The 20,969-nt window shown below is 51.3% G+C and overlaps 2 protein-coding genes across 6 annotated transcripts; one reads left to right on the forward strand and one right to left on the reverse strand.

Moving 5' to 3' along the window:
- Positions 1–532: 532 nt before the first annotated feature.
- On the reverse strand, positions 533–13,342 carry PRSS21 (serine protease 21). The gene is made up of 7 exons (XM_060406321.1): positions 13,208–13,342; positions 5,450–5,554; positions 5,193–5,298; positions 4,562–5,084; positions 3,605–3,909; positions 1,172–1,326; positions 533–870 (listed from the first exon to the last, which is right to left on the reverse strand). Exons 1-7 carry the CDS (start codon positions 13,340–13,342, stop codon positions 631–633), a joined length of 1,569 nt encoding a protein of 522 aa, XP_060262304.1. The 3' UTR covers positions 533–630.
- Positions 12,858–19,670, forward strand: LOC121817912 (testisin-like). 5 transcript variants are annotated; one of them, XM_060405896.1, is made up of 5 exons: positions 12,858–13,133; positions 13,516–13,545; positions 13,632–13,658; positions 13,873–14,038; positions 14,679–19,670. In XM_060405896.1, exons 3-5 carry the CDS (start codon positions 13,649–13,651, stop codon positions 15,307–15,309), a joined length of 807 nt encoding a protein of 268 aa, XP_060261879.1. In that variant the 5' UTR covers positions 12,858–13,133; positions 13,516–13,545; positions 13,632–13,648; the 3' UTR covers positions 15,310–19,670. The 5 variants fall into 5 exon arrangements, with proteins under 5 accessions (XP_060261879.1, XP_060261877.1, XP_042096596.1 ...); XM_042240662.2 differs by lacking the exon at positions 12,858–13,133 and adding an exon at positions 13,315–13,407; XM_060405894.1 differs by having other exon boundaries at positions 13,516–13,658.
- Positions 19,671–20,969: the final 1,299 nt, after the last annotated feature.

Consider the following 20,969-nt stretch of genomic DNA (forward strand, 5'->3'; position numbering starts at 1 on the left):
GCCCGTATGGGTCCCTAGAAGGGATCAGTGAGGGACACTGTGTCTCAAGGGCCAGGCCTGGGCAAACAGGGCTGGCAACATATCTGGGCCCTACTGCCCGCCTCCCAGGACCTTCCTCCTCCGTCCTGCCCTCTGCACCATCAGGGGACTAACTCTGGCCCCAGAGGGAGCTCCCTGGTCTTGTCTTCCCAGGACAACACTGGGTCTGACATGAGCCTCATCAGCCAAACCTATGGTTTTTCCAGTAGTCATGTATGGATGTGAGAGCTGGACCGTAAAGAAGGCTGAGCACCAAAGAATTGATGCTTTCAAATTGTGGTGCTAGAGGAGACTCTTGAGAGTCCTTTCATAAATGATCTTTCTGATCGAACTAACCTTGAAAGGGTTTTGTTGTTTGCAACCAAAACCCACATAGCACAGATGGGTGGACGATGATTTAGGAGTTAAGGAGTGGTCTTGGAGTGGATGGGACGCAAGTGTCCGTGAGGGTGTCCAGGAAGCCACCCGGGGCCACCGAAAGTGCAGCAAGGTGTCAACTTGAACATATACACTTTTATTAGTAAAGAGGACAGAAGGGGACTGGGCCTGACTCAGCAGATGGCCCCAACTCTCGGGGGCCATCGGCTGGGCTCAGGCCAGCTGTAGGAATGGCAGAGCCCAGAGCAGAGGAAGGAGCAGCAGCATCGGGCAGGGGTCCAGCCTGCAAGTGTCGTTTTGGGCCAGAACCTCTCGGATCCACATGTAGTGCGCACTGACATTGGTGTAGACACCCGGCCGGTTGGGCCTACCGCAGCCCACTCCCCAGCTCACGACTCCAACTTGATACCACAGCCCTTTCTTTTCACAGACCAAGGGCCCACCTGAGTCACCCTGGGGACCAGCATGGGTGAGTCCAGCCTGGGGCGGCACGGGAGGGGTGAGCAGAGAGGCCAGGAGAGCAGGAGGGGCTGTGGAGCCAGGCAGAGGGGGTGCAAATCCCACCCCTCCCCTCCACCGAAGTGAGCAAGCCTCAGTTTCTGCATCTGCAAAGTGGAATAGTCGTCCCTCCCCCCGCCCCCCAGGGTGGACACGAGGCCTGAATGGAGGGCAGGGACACAGGGTGCTTTCTGGCCGGGGCAGGGAGGTGGGCGACTGGGGTGATATGTGAGCTGGGGACGGGAGGGACACTCACAAAGCAGGAATCCTTGCCGCCTTGAGGGTCGCCAGCGCAAATCATGTCTCCCCAGATGTCAATGCGGAAATCGGGCATTGAGAACAGGTGATTACACATGGTGGTGTTTATGATCCCGACCTGCACTTCCTGGAGGGTGTAGGGATATGGCAGACCTTCCACGGAGTTGAGGGAACAGAGAAAGATGGCATCCTGAGCCTCTCCTCTGCCATCAGAATGGCACAGGCTATGAAGGTACGCGGTGGGGGGACCCTGGGGCACCCACAGTACCTGGGACATTGCCCTTGACTCCTCTGCTATAGCCCAGCACCCAGCAAGTGGTGGGTGATGAACACACCACAGAAGGGCCTAGAGACGGGACAGGCTGTTACAGCTTCCCTCTCTGCAGCCTGCAGACAACAGGCCCTGCTCCAGCCCCTGGGGAGAGACCTTAGCACTCCGGGGTGGGGCTGGTGCAGCTGGGACGGTTTAGGATCTGCACAGTCCAGCGCCCAGTGCCTGCAGGCGTGGGGCAGCCTGGCGCGCTCTCTCTCCCCCTGCAACGCGCCTGCCCAGCCCAAGCCCAGAGCTCTACCAGGCGCTCCTGCAGCACCCCTAGGATGCAGTGCAATCAGCCTCCATCTCGGGTAAGAAAAGATTCGGGAGGAAGGTCACCCTCCCTCAACCCCGGCAAAGCACCAGGAGCCGCCAGAGCCTAATATGAACCCATGCATGCTAAGTTATTTCAACCGTGTCCAATTCTTTGCAACCCCACGGACCATGACCCACCAGGCTCCACTGTCCATGGGATTCTCTAGGCAAGAGTAGTGGAGTGGGTTGCCATGACCTCCTCCAGGGGGTCTTCCCGACCCAGGGATCGAACCCAGGTCTCTTATGTCTCCTGCGTGGGTCAGCGGATCCTTTACCACTAGCACCCCCTGGGAAGCCCTGATATGAGCCCAGGCCTGTCCAAAGTCTAGACCTGAATCACCTCCTTGTCCTGCAGAGGATGGTGACCCCATTAACACTGGAAGCTGGTGAGGCAATCGTTTCTCGGCTGCCAGGCGCTCTGCTAAGCCCTCATGTAGGAATGCTTTTAAGGCTCGGAACTACCCTCTCTGGTAGGAATTATTATTACCTCACTTTACAGATGAGTAAGGTGAGGCAGAGTGAGATGAAGTGCTTTGCCCAAGGTTTCCCCACTAGTACAGAGTATATCAGCTCTGGGGATGGGGTCAAGAAGTCACCTTCTACCTGTCGGACTGAGGGTTCAGCTGGCGCTGGGTGTAATTGCCTGTCAGCTGGGGGAGGGGCAGTGTCAGCCTGGCTGGGCCCCTCAGCTCAAGGCCATCCAGCCCTTTGGGCCCAAGAAGTCTACACTGAGGCACTTTCTCCAACCCCCTGGGGTGCAAGGAAAGGACAGGGCAGGTCTCCAGTCGACTCCCCTCTCCTTGCTGGCAATGCCAGGTGTGTGGCTGGCTATCCTCTCTGGGCCAAGGAGCCCTGGCTTCTCCATGGATCCCCAGGGCCTGGGAAACGCCCCATGCCTCTCTGGGCTTCCTCATCTGTAAAGCAGGCATAAAGATGCTCCCAGCCTCTTTGGCAGCTAGACTTCAGAAAGAAGAGAGTCCTTGGAGCCCAGAACCGTGCTGGGACACACCGTACACCAGGGGAGCTTGGTCTGTCACAGCTGCTGTGGTTGAGGGCGAGGCAGGGCCACGCTAGGCCCGGGAGCAGCGAGACTGGCGGTCTAATCTGTGAGCCCCTCTGGGGGGCCTGGGCCCAGTGGATTCAAGGGACTCGTGGTAAGAGAGAAATGGGTGGCAGCTAATGGCACCCCACTCCAGTGCTCTTGCCTGGAAAACTCCATTGGCGGAGGAGCCTGGTGGGCTGCAGTCCATGGGGTCGCTAGGAGTCGGACACAACTGAGTGACTTCACTTTCACGTTTCACTAATGCCAGCACATGCAGCCCCGCACAGACTGGATGGGAGCAAGGCTGGAGCAAGGCTCGAAGTTTCAAGGAGAGAGAATGAATGAGCTGGCACTCCAGGATGGGAGGGCTCCCCCCTCCCACCGCCCCTGTCGGTGCAGAAGGGGTGGGGGAGCTGGAGTGGGAGGCTGGATGGAGGGGGTGGGGGGAGCACCCTGCTGGGGTAGAAAGAAGGGTTTCCTGAAACACACACACACCCTCCCCCCACAGCACCCAACAGACACCCAGCAGGCTGGGGGTGCTAGCCTGGGCCTTCCTCTCTGGTTTCTGGCTCACAATCTCCGGAAGAGAAGGGGAGCTTAGGGTACAGAAAGCCCTGCCCTACGGGCCAGGGGCAAGAGTGGAGAGCCAGCGTGGGGAGAACACTGAGCAGGCTGCCCGTGGGAGGCTGGCGCAGCTGGAACCAGCAGGCGATGACACTGCCACCCTCGCCTGGCCCAGACCCATCTGTCCCCACACTCACTCAGCTCTTCTTCGACGTCTCCCCAGCCGGTCACCCAACAGTCACTGCTGTTCTCAAACTCGGAGATGGAGGCCATGACACAGATGGGCTGGATGTACTTAGTGTAGGTGACTGAGGAGGACAGCTTCACCAGGGCGATGTCATACACCGGAGCGCCCAGATAGAAGGGGCTCAGGAAAATCTGGTCCACATAGTACCGGTTGTAGTAGGCTTGCAAGTTCCAAATGGATGGTGCGGCTGACAGCTCCCCAAACTGGACTGACCAGTAAAAGGGATTTCGGTTGCTATCAAGGGAGGAGAGAGCCCTCAGGGGTCTTCAAAGGGAGGGTGGGCCACCCCAGCACGCCTGGGGCCGCTCCCTGAGATCGCCGGGCCACTGCCCGACTCATCCCGGACACAGGTCCTCCTTCCACAAAGAGGCCAGGGTAGAAATGGGGAGAGCCCCGAGCCCCAGCCAAAGTCCCACATCTGGGGACTTGGGGCAGGAGGGTGCCTCCCCTGCCAGCTCACCTGGCCAGTCACTCAACCACCTGTCGCCTCCAGGGCCCTCCTCTTAAGGGGACCAGCAGGTTCACGGGGGTCACACAGGCTGGGCTCCACACAGCTTCCGGGACCACTGACCCCACCAGCCGGGCTCGTGTCCAGCACTTACCTCAGCTCATTCCTCCCCCAGGGGGCACACCTCCTCTGGGAGGTGAGGTGAGAAAGGTGGAGGCTGGAGGTGCCATTTGGGGACAAACGAAGCAAGAAAGAGAACAAGACACACAAATGTTCCGGAAGAAACCGCATAGGGTTTCCTCCAGGAGCGCCCTGGGGGCCTCTCTCCGGTGTGGAACAGGCTGCAGCCCAACCTGGGGCTCAGGAGCACTCGAGGGCCGCGCCCACGTGGGACATGGGCGCGCTTCCTGGCACAGACCCGGGACGCAGGGTAAGCGGGCCCCCTTCCCCCAGACTCACTTTTCAAAGCAGTGCGCAGCCGAGAGCGCCCAGCGGCGGTTGAGCAAGCTCGCTCCGCAGAAGTGGGAGCCCCACAGACGCAGGCTGCCCTGCCACGGCCACTGCCCAATCTCTGCATCCTTTCCACCCACTATGCGTGTCGGCATGACCCGTTGGCCACAAGGCCCTGGGATGGACAGACGGACACCAGGCTGAGCTGCGGGAGCCAGGCTCATCCTGTCCACCCTCACCCACTGGGAAGGGAAGGGGCTCCCCGGGGAACCGCGCGTCCTGGGGTCCTGCCACCCAGGAAGCGTCGAACGCTGGGGACCCGCCCCACGTGGCCCGAGGCCGCCCGCCCCGTCCTGCCCGTCCCCGGCCCCCCGGGGCCCATCAGTTACATGCGAGCATCGACGAGTTCTGAAAACCTGGAGCGGGGAGAGGGAAAGCTGAGGCGCCCTTCGCGCTCGGGCCCACGAGCCCTCCGCGGGGAAGCGCCTCCTGCACGCCTTACCTGGAAGCAGCAGGTCCTTGTCCCGAAAGGCTGGGGGCAGGAGACGAGGTGAGCTCGCCCCTGCCTCCTCGCGCCCCAGCCGCCCCCTCACCCCGGCTCGCGCCCGCAGCCCTCGCCGCAGCCCTCGCCCGAGCTCACCCTGCTCGGCGATTTCGATCCGCGCCAGCAGCTGCGCCAGCAGCAGCGCCGCCCCGTGCGGGCGCATGGCCTCGCCCTCTCCGCTCCCGCCCGCTCCAGGGCCCCGCTGAGCGCCCCCTGGGGGAGAGGCAGCCGCGGGAACCCTGGCCGCCCTCGCCAGCCCGACGACCTCGCTGGTCCAAGGTTTGTTTGGGTACCTGGGACGTCACAGTGCCCGGCTTTGAGCTTGTTACTGGGACTGGTCCTCAACGACGTACCTTGCTATGGCCCGGGAACCGGTGCGAGCAGCCGACCCCTCTCTGGTTCGCCACGCTGGGGGCCTGGCCGCCCGCTGCTGCCCTCTGTACTGGCCGCTCCTTCCTCTAGGAAGGACCGAGGACCTGGCCCACCGTCAGGACTCTCATGAAAGCGCAGTCCCAAGTCCTCACTGAGTGCTGATTGGGGCCAGGCACTATATTATCTGCTGTTAAAAGTGATGACCTTCACTGGACCCACAGAATAAACGCTGGCCTGATTTGACCATCTAGGGGGCTCTTAACCTCCCTATCTGCTTGTTGCTGGGCAAGGAGCTTCACCTATCTCTACAGAGCCTACAGGTTGCTTCCCCTCCTTGTGGACAGTGTTGCAGGCACCAAAGTCACTTTGTGGGTGCAAAGTCAATAATTTTTTAGGAGGATTCACAGAACTCAGAAAAGCTGTTCCTCTCCTGATTGTGGTACCTTACAGTGAATGGATACAGATAACATCAGCACATGCCAAAGGTGCAGAGGAGAGTCTGGGAGAGACCGGGTACAGGCTTTCAGCTGTCTTCTTCCAGAGGACAGAGGTCGGGTGGGCACCGCTTAATTTTCCCACTCATGAAGTGCTTTCAACCAGGGACACTCACCTAAGCTTTGGTGTCTGGAGTTTCTATTGGGATTTCATCGCAAAGGTATGGGGTGCCCACGTGGCTGACCTTAGTTCTGACTGCAGCCCCTTCAAAGGTCCAGCTGATCCAGTCTGACCCAAGGCCCCACCATAAATTACATCATTAGCAACTATCTGGAGAGGCCCCAGGACCCCAGATCTACAGACAGTCTTTTCAGGCAGGACTCTCCAAGGGGTGGATGTTATTTCCTAAGAGCTGTTAAAAGGCCAGCCATTTCTTTGGGCTATGCAGGGTTTAACCATCCTAGACCTGTTCAGTTAACCTTTTACTTGCACAGCAACCAAGAATGAAGAAATGTTCACAGAAAATTTGTACATGCAGTGGAAGGATCTATTCAAATAAACTGAACTGACTCCAGAGGAAACTGAGATATTACCCGGAACAGCAGACAGCTTGAAAAATTCTAACTGGTTTCCTCAGAAAGCCTGAAGAGGTGTTTATCAGCATTAAATAAGAATTATACTACAGAAAACCAAGCAATCAGACAACAAGAAAGAGTGTCTGGAAATTTAAAATATTTCTGCAGTAAAGCAGTTTAGCCAAACACCTGAATAAGAAAATGCTGCTAATTCACTTCAGTCGTGTCCGACTCTGTGCGACCCATAGACGGCAGCCCACCAGGCTCTCCCATCCCTGGGATTCTCCAGGCAAGAACACTGGAGTGGGTTGCCATTTCCTTCTCCAATGCATGAAAGTGAAAAGTGAAAGTGAAGTCGCTCAGTCGTGTCTGACTCCTAGCGACCCCATGGACTGCAGCCTACCAGGCTCCTCAGCCCATGGGATTCTCCAGGCAAGAACACTGGAGTGGGCTGCCATAAAAAAATGGACATAGCTAAAAAATGAATTGGCAGACTTGAAGACAGAGTAGTGAAACATGGAGAACTCAGAGCCAAAGTTTAAAGGGGGCAAATTACATGGGAGATAAATGTAGAGGTGTGGAATGACGGTCAAGAATGGTTCTTGTTGGGACTTCCCAGTCGTTAAGAATCTGCACTGCAATGCAGGGGATGAGGGTTTGATCCCTGGTTGGAGAACTAAGATCCCACATGTCACCACAACTACTGAAGTCTGAGAGCTCTGACGCTCACTCTGGAGTCTGAGAGACACAACTAGAGAGTCCGTGCACAGCAAAGGAAGATGCCCCGTGTGACACGACTAACACCCGCCCCAGCCAAATAAATAATAATAAAGAGTGGTTCTTGTCTATCCGTTTCTCCACAATAAACAGCACTTTAAGTGAAATAAAATAGGGGGTTGAGAAAAGGTGAAGATCAGGCCTGCCTCTAGAATCCTCATTAGCAAACCATTAGAAAGGCAGATTGGGGGCTTCCCTGGTGGTCCAGTGAGTAAAAATCCTCCTGCCAATGCAAGTGACAGGAGTTCAATTCCTGATCCAGGAAGATCCCATATGCTGCAGGGCAACTAAGACCGTGTACCTCAACTACTGAGGCCTGTGCGCCTGGAGCCCATGCTCTTCAACAAGAGGAGTCACTGCAAGAAGTCCGTGCAACTCAACAAAGAGTAGCCTCCACTGGCTGCAACTAGAGAAAGCCCACCAGGAGCAAGGAGGAGTACCGCAGCCAAAGGGAGAAAAGAAAGCAGGTCTGTACATGGTACTGGTCCCATATCTATTTTTACCTCCTCAATATCATTCTGAATAGGTGACTAGACACTTGTGAACACAAAAAGAGTAATTGAGAGCTTCCCTGGTGGCTCAGGGGTGACGAATCCGCATGCCAGTGCAGGAGACATAGCTTCGATCCCTGATCTGGGAGGATCCCACATGCTGCAGAGCAGCTAAGCCTGTGCACCACAACTGCTGAGCCTGTGCTTCAGAACCCGGGAGCCACAACTACTGGAGTCTGAGGACCCTAAAGCCCCTGATCCGCAACAAGAGAAGCCACTGCAAAGAGAAGCCCAAGCACCACACCTGGAGAGTAGGCCCTGCTCGGCACAACTAGAGAAAAACCCACACAGCAAGGAAGACCCAGCGCAACCGAAAATAAATACACAAAAATAGCAACAGCAACAAAGCAACAAAAGACTCGTTGAATGGCTGTGAGTTCTAAGGGACGTTTGATGATCAGGAGTGTCAGGATGTCTTCATTCTTATTTTTTATTAAAGTTTTTTCAATTGAAATACAGTTGATTTACAATGTTGTATTAGTTTCAGGCGTGCGGCCAAAGTGACTCAGTTTTTTGTTTGCTCTTTCAGCCGAGCCGTGTGGCATGTGGGATCTTAGTTCCCTGACCGGGGATCCAACCTGTACCTCCTGGCAGTGGAAGCTCAGAGTCTTCATCACTGGACCACCAGGAAAGTCCCAGTTTTATACACATGCACACACACACACACATTCTTTTTCAGATTTGCCTCCATTATAGGCTATTACAAGATATTAAGTATAGTTCCCTGTGCTATACAGTAGGTCTTTGTTGGTTGTCTATTTTATATATATAGCAATATGTATATTTTAATCCCAAACTCCAAGTTTATCCCTCCTCCCTTTTGTAACCATAAATTTATTTTCTATGTCTGTGAGCCTATTTCTGTTTCATAAATAAGTTCATTTGTATCATTCTCTTTTTAGATTCCACATATAAGTGATATCATGTGATGTTTGTCTTTCTTTGACTTACTTCACTTAGTATGATAATGTCTGGGTCCATCCATGTTGCTACAAATGATATTATCTCATTCTTTTTTTCTTTTCTTTAACAAAACTTTTTATTTTGTACTGGGGTATAGCTGATTACAAGGATGTCTTTACATCAGATTTACTGTTAAATGCACTGGCTCTTACATAATTCTGATAATCTAGACATTCTCAAAATAATTTCTGGGACCAAAGAAACAAAAAATCACAAACAGGCAGGATGTGTCTTTCTTTATCCCCATAAGGTGTCAGTAAATCATGAAACTTCTGTTTGTTTGTTTTTTTCCAATAACAAAAATCTGTTAATACTGTTAGTGGAGGTACTTTACTATTTTACAAGGATTCCAGCAAGTCTACTCCAATAAGGGCCAAGCATAAGTAGGCTGGGCTTTCCAGGTGGCACACGTGGTGAAGAACCTGCCTGCCAACGCAGGAGACATAGGAGACTCGGGAAGATTCCCTGGAGAAGGGCATGGCAGCCCACAGCAGTATTTGGCTGGCAAACCTCATGGACAGAGGAGCCTGGTGGGCTACACGCCAAAGGGTCAAAAAGAGTCAGACACGGCATGCACACATAAGTAGGTTAAGAAATTTAACTTCTTGTAATTTCTTTCTAGGACTTCCCTGGTGGTTCAGATGGTAAAGCATCTGCCTACAATGCAGGAGACCCGGATTTGATCCCTGGGTTGGGAAGATCCCCTGGAAAAAGAAATGGCAACCCACTCCAGTATTCTTGCCTGGAAAATCCCATGGATGGAGGAACCTGGTAGGCTACAGTCCATGGCATCGCAAAGAGTTAGACATGACTGAACGACTTCACTTTCACTTTCTTTCTTTCACTTTCTTTCTAAACATCTTCTTTTTATTTTGTTTTGACTAAGGATATATACTGGGGGGAAAGTCACAAGCAAGATAAAAGTGGCTGTGGATGATCACACACCAGATACTTGCAGATAAAATAGAACCCAAGGCTCAAAGTCTTGAGAATGAGCTATGAGCCACAGGGGTATTTTACGTTGGTAAGAGTTACAAGCGCCTGAAAAGATATAAGAGGCATGAGCTTTTATACCCCAATAACAATTTTTATTTTGAAATAATAAAAATAAAACAAAAGATGTTATACATAAAAATAAGACAAAAATGTTCTAAATATTCAAGGAACTAATAAATCCACATTTTTTTTCCTCTCAGAAATCAAGAGATCAGGTAAATGAAAAAGCAATAATGCAGTACTGAGCATGATTTTGGCCTAAATCAAGCATTTGGGTGGAGAATGAAATGGTAACCCACTCTAGTATTCTTGCCTGGAGAATCCCACAGACGGAGGGGCCTGGTGGGGCACAGTCCATGGAGTCACAGAGTCAGACATGACTGAGAATGAGCACACACGCAAGCATCTGGGGCTTCTCAGAGACCCAAGGAGCCCCTTGGAGGGGGAGCTGCCTGCAGGCTAGGCCGATGTGAGGGGCAGTCCAAGATAGGTACTTTTTTGTTGTTTGTTTTTAATCTTTTGGCGGCACTGCACAGTATCTTAGTTCCCTGATCAGGGAACCAGGGTTCCTGCATTGGAAGGTGGATTCTTAACCACTGGACCCACAGGGTATCCCCTGGGCTTGCTCCATATCTCTTTTCCTCTTTCTCCAGCCCCTATCTTTCCAGGGAAGCCTGAGAACTGGCTGGAGAAATGTAAGCCAGCCACTGGCGTAGGGAGTACAGGGCAGGACCTCAGGCAGGGGCAGGGGGCTGGCACTGTGCAGGGAGAGGAGGCAGGAGTGGGCGTCCTTTGGGACCTCCATCAGTCTTTCAATTTCTTGAACGTTCACCGGCTGTGTCACATGAAGTCCCTAGAGGCAGTTGACAGCTACACATGCAAATGACAGAACAAGATCATTTTGGATATCGCTAAGTTCTAGGAAGGAAATGGACTTCCCTGATGGCTCAGATTATAAAGCCTCTGCCTGCAATGCAGGAGACCCAGGTTCGATCCCTGGGTCTGGAAGATCCCCTGGAGAAGGAAATGGCAACCCACTCCAGTACTCTTGCCTGCATAATCCCATGGATAGAGGAGCCTGGTAGGCTATAGTCTATGGGATCACAAAGAGTCAGACACGACTGAGCAACTTCACTTTTTCCGGAGTCCAGCTCCAGCAGCCAGGGAATCAACCTGAAGGGATGGGTGGTGTCGGCAAGTAACGATGCAGCCTCTCAGTTTTCTTGGACTGCATATTTATTTCAAACTTAAGATTCTCTTTTATACTTTTACAAAAGCATTAGGTCAGAGATTTGACATTTTCAGTTCCCCCGACCCAGATTTGTTGTCTCCATAAATCATTGTTGCCCCTCAAAAGGAGTTCCTGCCTCAGCGATTCTCTTATCTACTTCGTCTCATGTGTCCTTGTGAATGCACAGTAACTCATGCTAATGTCTGGGCTGCATACCACATTCCTCAGTTTATTTCTTATCTTTCTAAATCCTGTTTGCCCCTAGTATCCTGAGCTCACTTTCTCTAAAAAGGTTTCTAACCACTAATATCTCCCAAATTCCTAATCTCTGTAAGCTATAGTAAAATATGCTAACATTACAGCATTCCTTAAATCTTTAGCTTCTAACTATTTTAATTATTCCTAAGCCCTAAATTCAGCAAACTCCTTTGCCATAAACATTTTCCTCACAAATAGGTTTCAGATGGCAATCCCTCCCATGGCCTCAAGCTGTGGCCTACGTGCTCATCCTGGAACACTCCTCTGTAAAGGTCCTTGAATGAATGTCAGTGATTCACTTTATGAATTATTCTCTGAGCACAGCTGCAGAAGGCTTTGTGCCTTCTCATGCTCCTCTCAAGAACAATAAGCACCTTAATATTCTTTTCAGTCAACTCAGCCAAGGAGAGGAAAAAACAAGTCAGAATCACAAAGCCTGACTCCTTTATCCCGGGTCTGTGCCTGCGGGACAAGGAGAGGGAGTTGGGGCCATGCCTCCGTTTTGTCAGTAATGCCTAACGCGGCTCCCGACACACTTTCACTTTCAGGAAGGAAATACAACAGGTCAGTGAGAAGGACAGTCGTTGGGGGGCATATGGGCTTGACTTGAAGGCTCAGAAGAAGCTTGCCCTGTGACCATCTGGGAGAGAAGTCCACAGAGAGAAGCCGGCCCAAGGCTGGAGCAAGCTTGGTGTTCACCAGGAAAGGACAGCTGGGGCAGGGGACAGGCAGATAGGTGGTCAGGAGGAGGAGAGAGCTCTGGGACCATTGTCAAGGACCAGGGCAGGACCTGTGTAAGCGATCCCTTGGGTGTGGGGGAGGCAGGTGCTGGCACTGTGCCTCATCTCTTGCAAGGGGCTGCACTCAGCCTTGACCCGGGAAGCTCATGGGTCACAAGCGCTGGGTAACAAAGACCACAGAGGGGACCTTCTTTGGGGAAACCTTACCCCTTTTTGCACACAGTGTGCCCCTGAGCCCACCAGCCAGAGCCCACGCCCGCTGCCCCTTCTGCAGTGTGTGAAGTCCAGGAGGGGTGCTGCCAGCCCAGCTTCAACCTCTGGAGAAGCTTCCACGCTCCCCAAGCACCAGGCACGTCCCCCATGTCTCCCCAATGTGCCCTGAGGTCAAGAACACCCTGCTCTGCCTGCTCTGGCCCGCAGCGGCTGCTTCCCTTAGAGTCACCATCTGGGCCCTGCTGAGGGTACCAGGGCCCAGTATCCCCGAAGGTGCCCACCTGCTTGGGATATTCCTGCAAGTCCAGACTCCAGACTGCCTCTCCTGCCTGGAGGGACCCCTGCCCAAAAGCCAATGCCAATGGGGACTCATCACTTGGTGCACACGGAGCGGCACCAAGTAGGCAGAGGTTCCTCCCAGGTTCCTGTCTGTAGTGTCACAGGGACACAGGAATAAATAACCAGAGATGTTTCCCTCTTCCTTTTTTTTTTTTTTTTTTTTTGGCCATTTCCTTCCCCGTAGGACCCAGGTAAGAACGTTTGTAAAAGGCGATTTCAACTTGAAAATCACCCAGAGGGTGACCAAAAGGGCTGGAACCTGCCACTAGGGGGCAGCTTGGGCCACACGCGGGGACCAGCCTGAGGCCCGCAGAGAGTGGGACGAGACCCAAGACCACCAGTCTCCCAGGAGAGGCTTGTGAGGGTTCTTCTCCTCCCGGCTCAGCCCAACACTGCCCGGCCCCAATTGGTACTCAGTGAGGACTTGGGACTCTGCTTTCACGAGAGTCCTGACGGTGGGCCAGGTCCTCGGTCCTTTCTAGAGGAAGGAGCGGCCAGTACAGAGGGCAGCAGCGGGCGGCCAGGCCCCCAGCGTGGCGAACCAGAGAGGGGTCGGCTGCTCGCACCGGTTCCCGGGCCATAGCAAGGTACGTCGTTGGGGCCCAGTCCCAGTAACAAGCTCAAAGCCGGGCACTGTGACGTCCCAGGTACCCAAACAAACCTTGGACCAGCGAGGTCGTCGGGCTGGCGAGGGCGGCCAGGGTTCCCGCGGCTGCCTCTCCCCCAGGGGGCGCTCAGCGGGGCCCTGGAGCGGGCGGGAGCGGAGAGGGCGCCGGGCGGCCGGGGGCGAGGCCATGCGCCCGCACGGGGCGGCGCTGCTGCTGGCGCAGCTGCTGGCGCGGATCGAAATCGCCGAGCAGGGTGAGCTCGGGCGAGGGCTGCGGCGAGGGCTGCGGGCGCGAGCCGGGGTGAGGGGGCGGCTGGGGCGCGAGGAGGCAGGGGCGAGCTCACCTCGTCTCCTGCCCCCAGCCTTTCGGGACAAGGACCTGCTGCTTCCAGGTAAGGCGTGCAGGAGGCGCTTCCCCGCGGAGGGCTCGTGGGCCCGAGCGCGAAGGGCGCCTCAGCTTTCCCTCTCCCCGCTCCAGGTTTTCAGAACTCGTCGATGCTCGCATGTAACTGATGGGCCCCGGGGGGCCGGGGACGGGCAGGACGGGGCGGGCGGCCTCGGGCCACGTGGGGCGGGTCCCCAGCGTTCGACGCTTCCTGGGTGGCAGGACCCCAGGACGCACGGTTCCCCGGGGAGCCCCTTCCCTTCCCAGTGGGTGAGGGTGGACAGGATGAGCCTGGCTCCCGCAGCTCAGCCTGGTGTCCGTCTGTCCATCCCAGGGCCTTGTGGCATCCAGGGCATCCATGTGCGCGTGGTGGGTGGAAATGAGGCCAAGCTTGGGCACTGGCCGTGGCAGGGCAGCCTGCGCTGGAATAAAGTCCACAGCTGCGGAGCGAGCCTGCTCAACAGCCGCTGGGCGCTCTCGGCTGCGCACTGCTTTGAAAAGTGAGTCTGGGGCAGGGGGCCCGGTAACCCCGCGTGCCGGGTCTGTGCCAGGACGCGCGCCCGTGTCCCACGTGGGATCGGCCCTCGTGTGCTCCTGAGACCCAGGCTGGGCGGCAGCCCGTTCCACACCGGTGAGAGGCCCCCAGGGCGCTCCCGGAGGAAATTTCTTCCGGAACATTTGTGTGTCTTGTTCTCTTTCTTGCTTCGTTTGTCCCCAAATGGCACCTCCAGCCTCCACCTTTCTCACCTCACCTCCCAGCGGAGGTGTGCCCCCCGGGGAGGAATGAGCTGAGGTAAGTGCTGGACATGAGCCCGGCTGGTGGGGTCAGTGGTCCCGGAAGCTGTGTGGAGCCCAGCCTGTGTGACCCCCGTGAACCTGCTGGTCCCCTTAAGAGGAGGGCCCTGGAGGCGACAGGTGGTTGAGTGACTGGCCAGGTGAGCTGGCAGGGGAGGCACCCTCCTGCCCCAAGTCCCCAGATGTGGGACTTTGGCTGGGGCTCATGGCTCTCCCCATTTCTACCCTGGCCTCTTTGTGGAAGGAGGACCTGTGTCCGGGATGAGCCGGGCAGCGGCCCCAGGCGTGCTGGGGTGGCCCACCCTCCCTCTGAAGACCCCTGAGGGCTCTCTCCTCCCTTGCCAGGAACAGTCAACCCTCCGAATGGTCAGTCCAGTTTGGGGAGCTGTCTGCCGCACCATCCGTTTGGAGCCTGCGGGCCTTCCTGCGTCGATATGGAGTCCAGGATATTATCACATTCCCCCACTTCGGGAAGAATTTTCAGCATGACATCGCCCTGGTCAAGCTCTCCTCCCCGGTTACCTTCAATAAGCACGTCCAGCCCGTCTGCGTCACCTCCTCCTCTTTGGAGTTCAAGAACCGGAATGACTGCTGGGTGACTGGCTGGGGGGACATCCGTGAGAGACAGAGTGAGGCTGGGGACAGATGGGCGGGGGAGGGCAGCGCTGTCCGCCAGGCCCTGTGCCGGCCCGCACAGCAGCTGCAGGGGCCCCGCCTTGGTCTGTGCCCACGCTGCCCTCGCTGTGTCCCCTCAGCAGTCGGCCCTCACCCCCTCCCCGCCCCCACCGCGGAACAGTGCCCTCTGCACCCACACTCAGCTCCCCCTCCCTTCCAGAGGCTTAGAGCCCGGAGCCAGGCACCGAGGCCCACCTGCCCAGACCTGCAGCCCCAGCCTGCAGGGGTGTGCGAGGTTTTGGGGTGCACTTATCAGAAAAGCACTGGGCTTTTTTTTGGAGATACAGTTCACAAAGCATAAAAAGCATCCTTTTAAAGTGTACAATTCAGGGACTTTCCTGGTGGTCCGGTGGTTAAGACTCTGCCCTTCCACTGCAGGGGGGCATGGGTTCAATCCCTGGCTGGGGAACTAAAATCCCACATACTATGTGGTATGACAAAAAAAAAGAATGTAAAATGCAGAGGGGTTTTGTTGTTGTTGTTGTTACTCAGAGTGGTGCAGGTATCACCACTATCTAATTATGGAACATTTTCATCATCTCAAAATGAAATCCCAGGCTTATTAGCCATTACTCCTTATTCCTCGTTGTCCTTGGCCATAGTCCCTGGCAACCGCTAATCTGCTTTCTGTCTCTATGGATTTACCTACTCTGGTCACTTCATATGAACACGATCTACAACATATGGTCTTTGGGGCCTAGCTTCTCTCACTCAGCATAACATTTTCAATGTTCATTTTTGTTTTGGCATGTCAGTACTTCATTCCTTCTTTTTGAGTTATTTCTCATATTAACCATTTTAAAATATATAATTTGAGACTTCCCTGGTGGTTCAGGGGTTAAGATTTCATCTCCCAATGCAGGGGGTGTGGGTTCCATCCCTGGTCAGGACTAACTTCTTACATGTTGTTGTTCAGTTCTTAAGTCGAGTCCAACTTTGTAACCCCCATGGACTGCAGCATACAGAATGCCACATGCCTCGAGGCCAAAAAAAAAAAAACAAAAACAAAACATAAAACAGAAGTGATGTTGTAACAAATTCAATAAAGAGTTTTTAAATGTCCACATCAAAAATAAATGCACTGGCATTTCAAACATGCACAGTACGTAACCATTGACTCTATCAAGTTCAAAAACATTTTCATCACGCCCAAAGGAAATCCCATAACCATTAAGCAATCACTCCCCGTTACAGCCCTCCGTCCAGCCCTTAGCAACCACTACCAGCCTTTTGTCTCTATGGATTTATGTGTTCTGGGTATTTCAAGTAAATAGAATCATCCACTACGTCACCTTTCATGTTTGGCTTCTTTCACTTGGTATAAAGTTTTCAAGATTCATCCATGTTATAGTATGTATCAAAACTTCATTCTTTTTTACAGCTGAATGATATTCCATTGTATGGATGCACCACAATTTGTTTATTCATTCATCCACTGATGACTATGTCGTTCAATCTTTTGGGTATTTGTGTCAATAGTGAAGTCGCTCAGTCTTGTCCGACTCTTAGCGACTCCATGGACTGCAGCCTACCAGACTCCTCCATCCATGGGATTTTCCAGGCAAGAGTACTGGAGTGGGTTGCCATTGCCTTCTCCATCAATATTGTGTCGATATTAGTATACAAATTTGTGCTTGAATACCTCTTTTTGGTTGTTTTGTGAATGCATTTAGCAGTGCAATCCTGGATCACATGATAATTCTATTTTAACTTCTTGAGGAGCTGACAGTGTTCCATAGCAGCTGCTCCATTTTATAGTCCCATCAACAAGGAGAGTTATAATTTCTCTCCATTCTCCTCCACACGTATTATTTTCCAGGTTGTTGCTGTCTGAGGGGAGGGTGTCCTAGTGAGTGTGAAGTGGTGTCTCACTGTGGTTTTTTAAAACTAACAGTATTTATTTTTGGCCATGCTGTGTCTTTGTTGGGGCGCAGGCTTTTTTCCTCCGCTTGTGGTGTGCAGACTTCTCATTGCAGTGGCTTCTTCAGTCACAGAGCTTGGGCTCTAGGGTGCAGGGGCATCAGTAGTTGGCGGCTCCTGGGCTCTAGAGCACAGGCTCAGTAGTTGTGGCCCACCAGCTTAGTTGCTCCACAGTATGTGGGATCTTCCCAGGCTAGGGATGAAACCTACATCTGCTTTGGCAGGAGGATTCACACCACAGAGCCACCAGGGAGGCCCCCTCTCACTGTGGTGTTGATTTGCATTTCTCTAATGACCAGTGATGTTGAGCATCTTTTCATGTGCTAGTTGGCCATTTGTATGTCTTCCTTGGAGTAATGCCTATTTACGTACCTTACCCTGGTGTGTTTTTGGCTTTTCTTTTGGCCACACTACATGACTTGTGGCATCTTAGGGATTCAGCCTGGATCTTCAACAATGAAAGCATGGAGTTGTAACCACTGGACCACCAGGGAATTCCCAACTCATTTTTCCAAAAATATTTATTTATTTATTTGGCTGATCCTGGTCTTAGTTACTGCACAAGGGATCGTCGATCTTCGTTGCAGCATGAGGGATTTTTTTTTTTTTTTTAGTTGCTGCATGTGGGAGCTAGTTCCCTGAGAAGGGATAGAACCTGGGCCTCCTGCATTGGAGCAGGGAGTCTTGGCCACTGGATCACCAGGGAAGACACCCAACCCATTTTTAAGTTGAGTTGCCTATGCAGTTGAGTTATAATAGTTCCTTATATATTCTGGATATTAGACTCTTTGTAGAGATGTGATCTGCAAATATTTGTTGCTATTTTGTGGGTTTCTTTTTTTTCTTTTTTCCCCTTTTTCTTTTTTTTTAAACTGGTTCCTGGGTCTCACTCCATAGATTTAATTGGTCTGGGATGCGGCATGGACTCTGGGGTATTTTAAAGCTTCCCAGGTGGTTGTAATATGTAGCTAGGGGTGAGACCAGCTGGTTTGTTGGGGTTTATGATGAGCAGAGGGCCAAGTGATGCCAGGAAGGAGGGTTATGATAATCTCCAGGAAACGGATAAAGAGCTAAAGATTTGAAAGTTGAAATGAAGACCTCGCCCAAGTTCTGTCGAACAGGTAGGCTTTAGTGTCTGAAAGCTGTGTTTTGAATCCTCTTACATAACTCTTCAAATTCCTCGAAATAGGGATCGTAACTTCCTTCCTCCCAGGTTGCTCCATGTTGTCAGTCCCTGGTGTTGATGCGGGAATAGCACTTCAGATGCAGGGCTGAGCCAAGACTCACGGACCACATCTCTTCACTTTCATGATAGTGTCAGTTGTTTAAAATATATTTAATTGTTTATCTTCGGCTGCACTGGGTCTTTGTTGCTGCTCATGGGCTTCCTCTCACTGCAGTGGCTTCTCTTACTGTGGAGCACGGGTTCCAGGGCAGGCAGCTTCAGTAGTTGCGGCCTGTGACCTCAGTAATTGCGGCTCACAGGCTCAGTAGTTGTAGCACGTGGGATCTTCGAGGACCAGGGATCGAACTTGTGTCCCCTGCATTGACAGGTGTATTCTTAACCACTGAATCACCAGGGAAATTCATGATAGTGTCTGCTGATGCACAACATTTTTAATTTTGACGAAGTTCTGGTTGCTTTTTTCTTTTGCTGCTTTAACTTTTGATGTCATGTCTAAGAAATCATTTTCAAGTTCAAGGTCATGAGAGTGTACTCTCATGTTTTCTTGAAGAGTTTTAAGTTTCATTATAGTTTTAGCTGTTATATTGATATGTATGTCTTTGATTCATTTTGAGCTGATCTTTGTTTATGGTGTGAGATAAGGGGTCTGGCTTCATTTTTTGCATTTGGATATCTAGTTGTCTCAGCACCATTTGGTGAAGAGACTATTCTCTACTCTACTGAAGTGTCTTGGCACCCTGGCCAAAAATCGGCTGGCCAAAGAAGAAAGGGTTTGGGTTTTTTTTTCTACACTCAAAATTTTATTCCACTGGTCTGTATTTCTTCTATCCATTTGCCAGGACCCCGTTGTCTGATGCATTCCAATTATGTTTTGAAATTGAGAAGTGTGTGTTCTCCAACTTTGTTCTACTTTTTAAAATATTGGTTTTGTTATTTGGAGGTCTCTTTATATTTTACATAAATTTTAGAATCAGCTTGTCAATTTCCACTCAAAAGACCTTTGAAATTTGGATAGAGGTTGCACTGAATCTGTAAATTGCTTTAGGAGAGTATTGTCATTGAAATAATATTAAGTCTCCAGTCCATTAACATGAGATACGTTTCCATTTATTTAGATCTTCTTGAAGGAAATGGCAACCCACTCCAGTATTCTTGCCTGGAGAATCCCATGGATGGAGGAGCCTGGTGGGCTACAGTCCATGGGGTCACAAAGAGTTGGACATGATTGAGTGACTTCACTTTCACTTAATATCTTTCAGCAATCTTGTGAGTGCCTCTTGTGTACGGATCTTTCATCTCCTCAATTAAATCTATTTCTAACTATCTTATTCTTATTGACGCTATTATATAAATGAATTTTCTTTTCTAATATTGTTTTGGAATTGTTCATTGGCAGTGTATAGAAATATAACTGATTTTTATGTCGATTTCATATCTGCAGATTTGCCAAGTTTATTAATTCTAGTCCTTTCTTGTGTATTCTTTATGATTTTCTGTATACAAGATCATGTCATCTGTGAATAAAGAGAGTTTCACTTCTTCCTTTCCAACTTGAATATGTTTTTATTTCTTTTTCTTACCTAATTTCTCTGACTAGAACTTCCAATAAAATGTTAAGTAGAAGTGGCAGAAAAAACTGGCATCTTTGTCTTAGGGGGAAAGCTTTCAGTCTTTCACAATTCTGTATGATATTAGCTGTGGATGCTTCACATATGATCATTCTCAGGTTAAGAAAGTTCTCTCTATGCTTAGTTTACTGATTGTCTTTATAATGAAAGTGTTGGATTTTCCTGCATCAATCGGGATAACCATGTCGATTTTTTCCTTTATTCTGTTACTATAGTATGCAGTATATTGATTGATTTTTTTAATACTGGACCTCCCCTTGCACTCTTCAGGTAAATCTCACTTGCTCATGGTGTTAGAATTCCTTTAATATGAAAGACAGGGAAGCCTGGCATGCTGTGGTCCAGGGGGCTGCAAAGAGTTGGACATAACTGAGCAACCAAACAACAATGCCACTGGACTCAGTTGGCTCGTATTTTGTTGAGGATTGTTGCATATATGTTGATCTGTAGTTTATTTTGTGAGATAGCTTATCTGGGCTCTGTTGTCACAGAATGAGTTAGGAAGTGTTCTTCAAAAAGGTCTGATGTTAATTTCTCTCTGTATTTAAAAATAATATATTTACTTGCTTGGCTCTGTGCAGTCTTAGTTGCAGCATGTGGGATCTTAGTTCGAACCCTCATCCTTTGCATTACAAGGCAGATTCTTAACCACTGGACCACCTGGGAAAACCCTCTTCCTGTGTTTGACAGGTGTCACCTTTTTAAGTTATCTGGCCCAGGACTTTTCCTCACTGGGAGATTTCTGACTACCGACTAAATCTCTTTACCTAGATTTTCTATTTCTTCTTGAATTTGTTTGGGTATTTTGTGTGTTTCTAGAAATTTGCTCACTTCTTCGAGGTTATCTAATTTGTTGGCATACAATTGTTCATAGTACTCACAGTCCTTAAATTTTCTTTAAGGTCAGTGATAGTGTCCCCAATTTCATTGTCAGATTTGTTGATCTTTCAAAGAACCAGTGCTGCACTCAATATGTCAGCAAATTTGGAAAACCCAGCAGTGGCCACAGGACTGGAAAAGGTCCGTTTTCATTCCAATCCCAAAGAAAGGTAATGCCAAAGAATGCTCAAACTACCACACAATTGCACTCATCTCACACGCTAGTAAAGTTTGGATCATGGAAAAAAGCAAGAGAGTTCCAGAAAAACATCTATTTCTGCTTTATTGACTATGCCAAAGCCTTTGACTGTGTGGATCACAATAAACTGTGGAAAATTCTGAGAGAGA

Source organism: Ovis aries, chromosome 24, assembly GCF_016772045.2.
Source record: "Ovis aries strain OAR_USU_Benz2616 breed Rambouillet chromosome 24, ARS-UI_Ramb_v3.0, whole genome shotgun sequence".
NCBI classification, from domain to species: domain Eukaryota; kingdom Metazoa; phylum Chordata; class Mammalia; order Artiodactyla; family Bovidae; genus Ovis; species Ovis aries.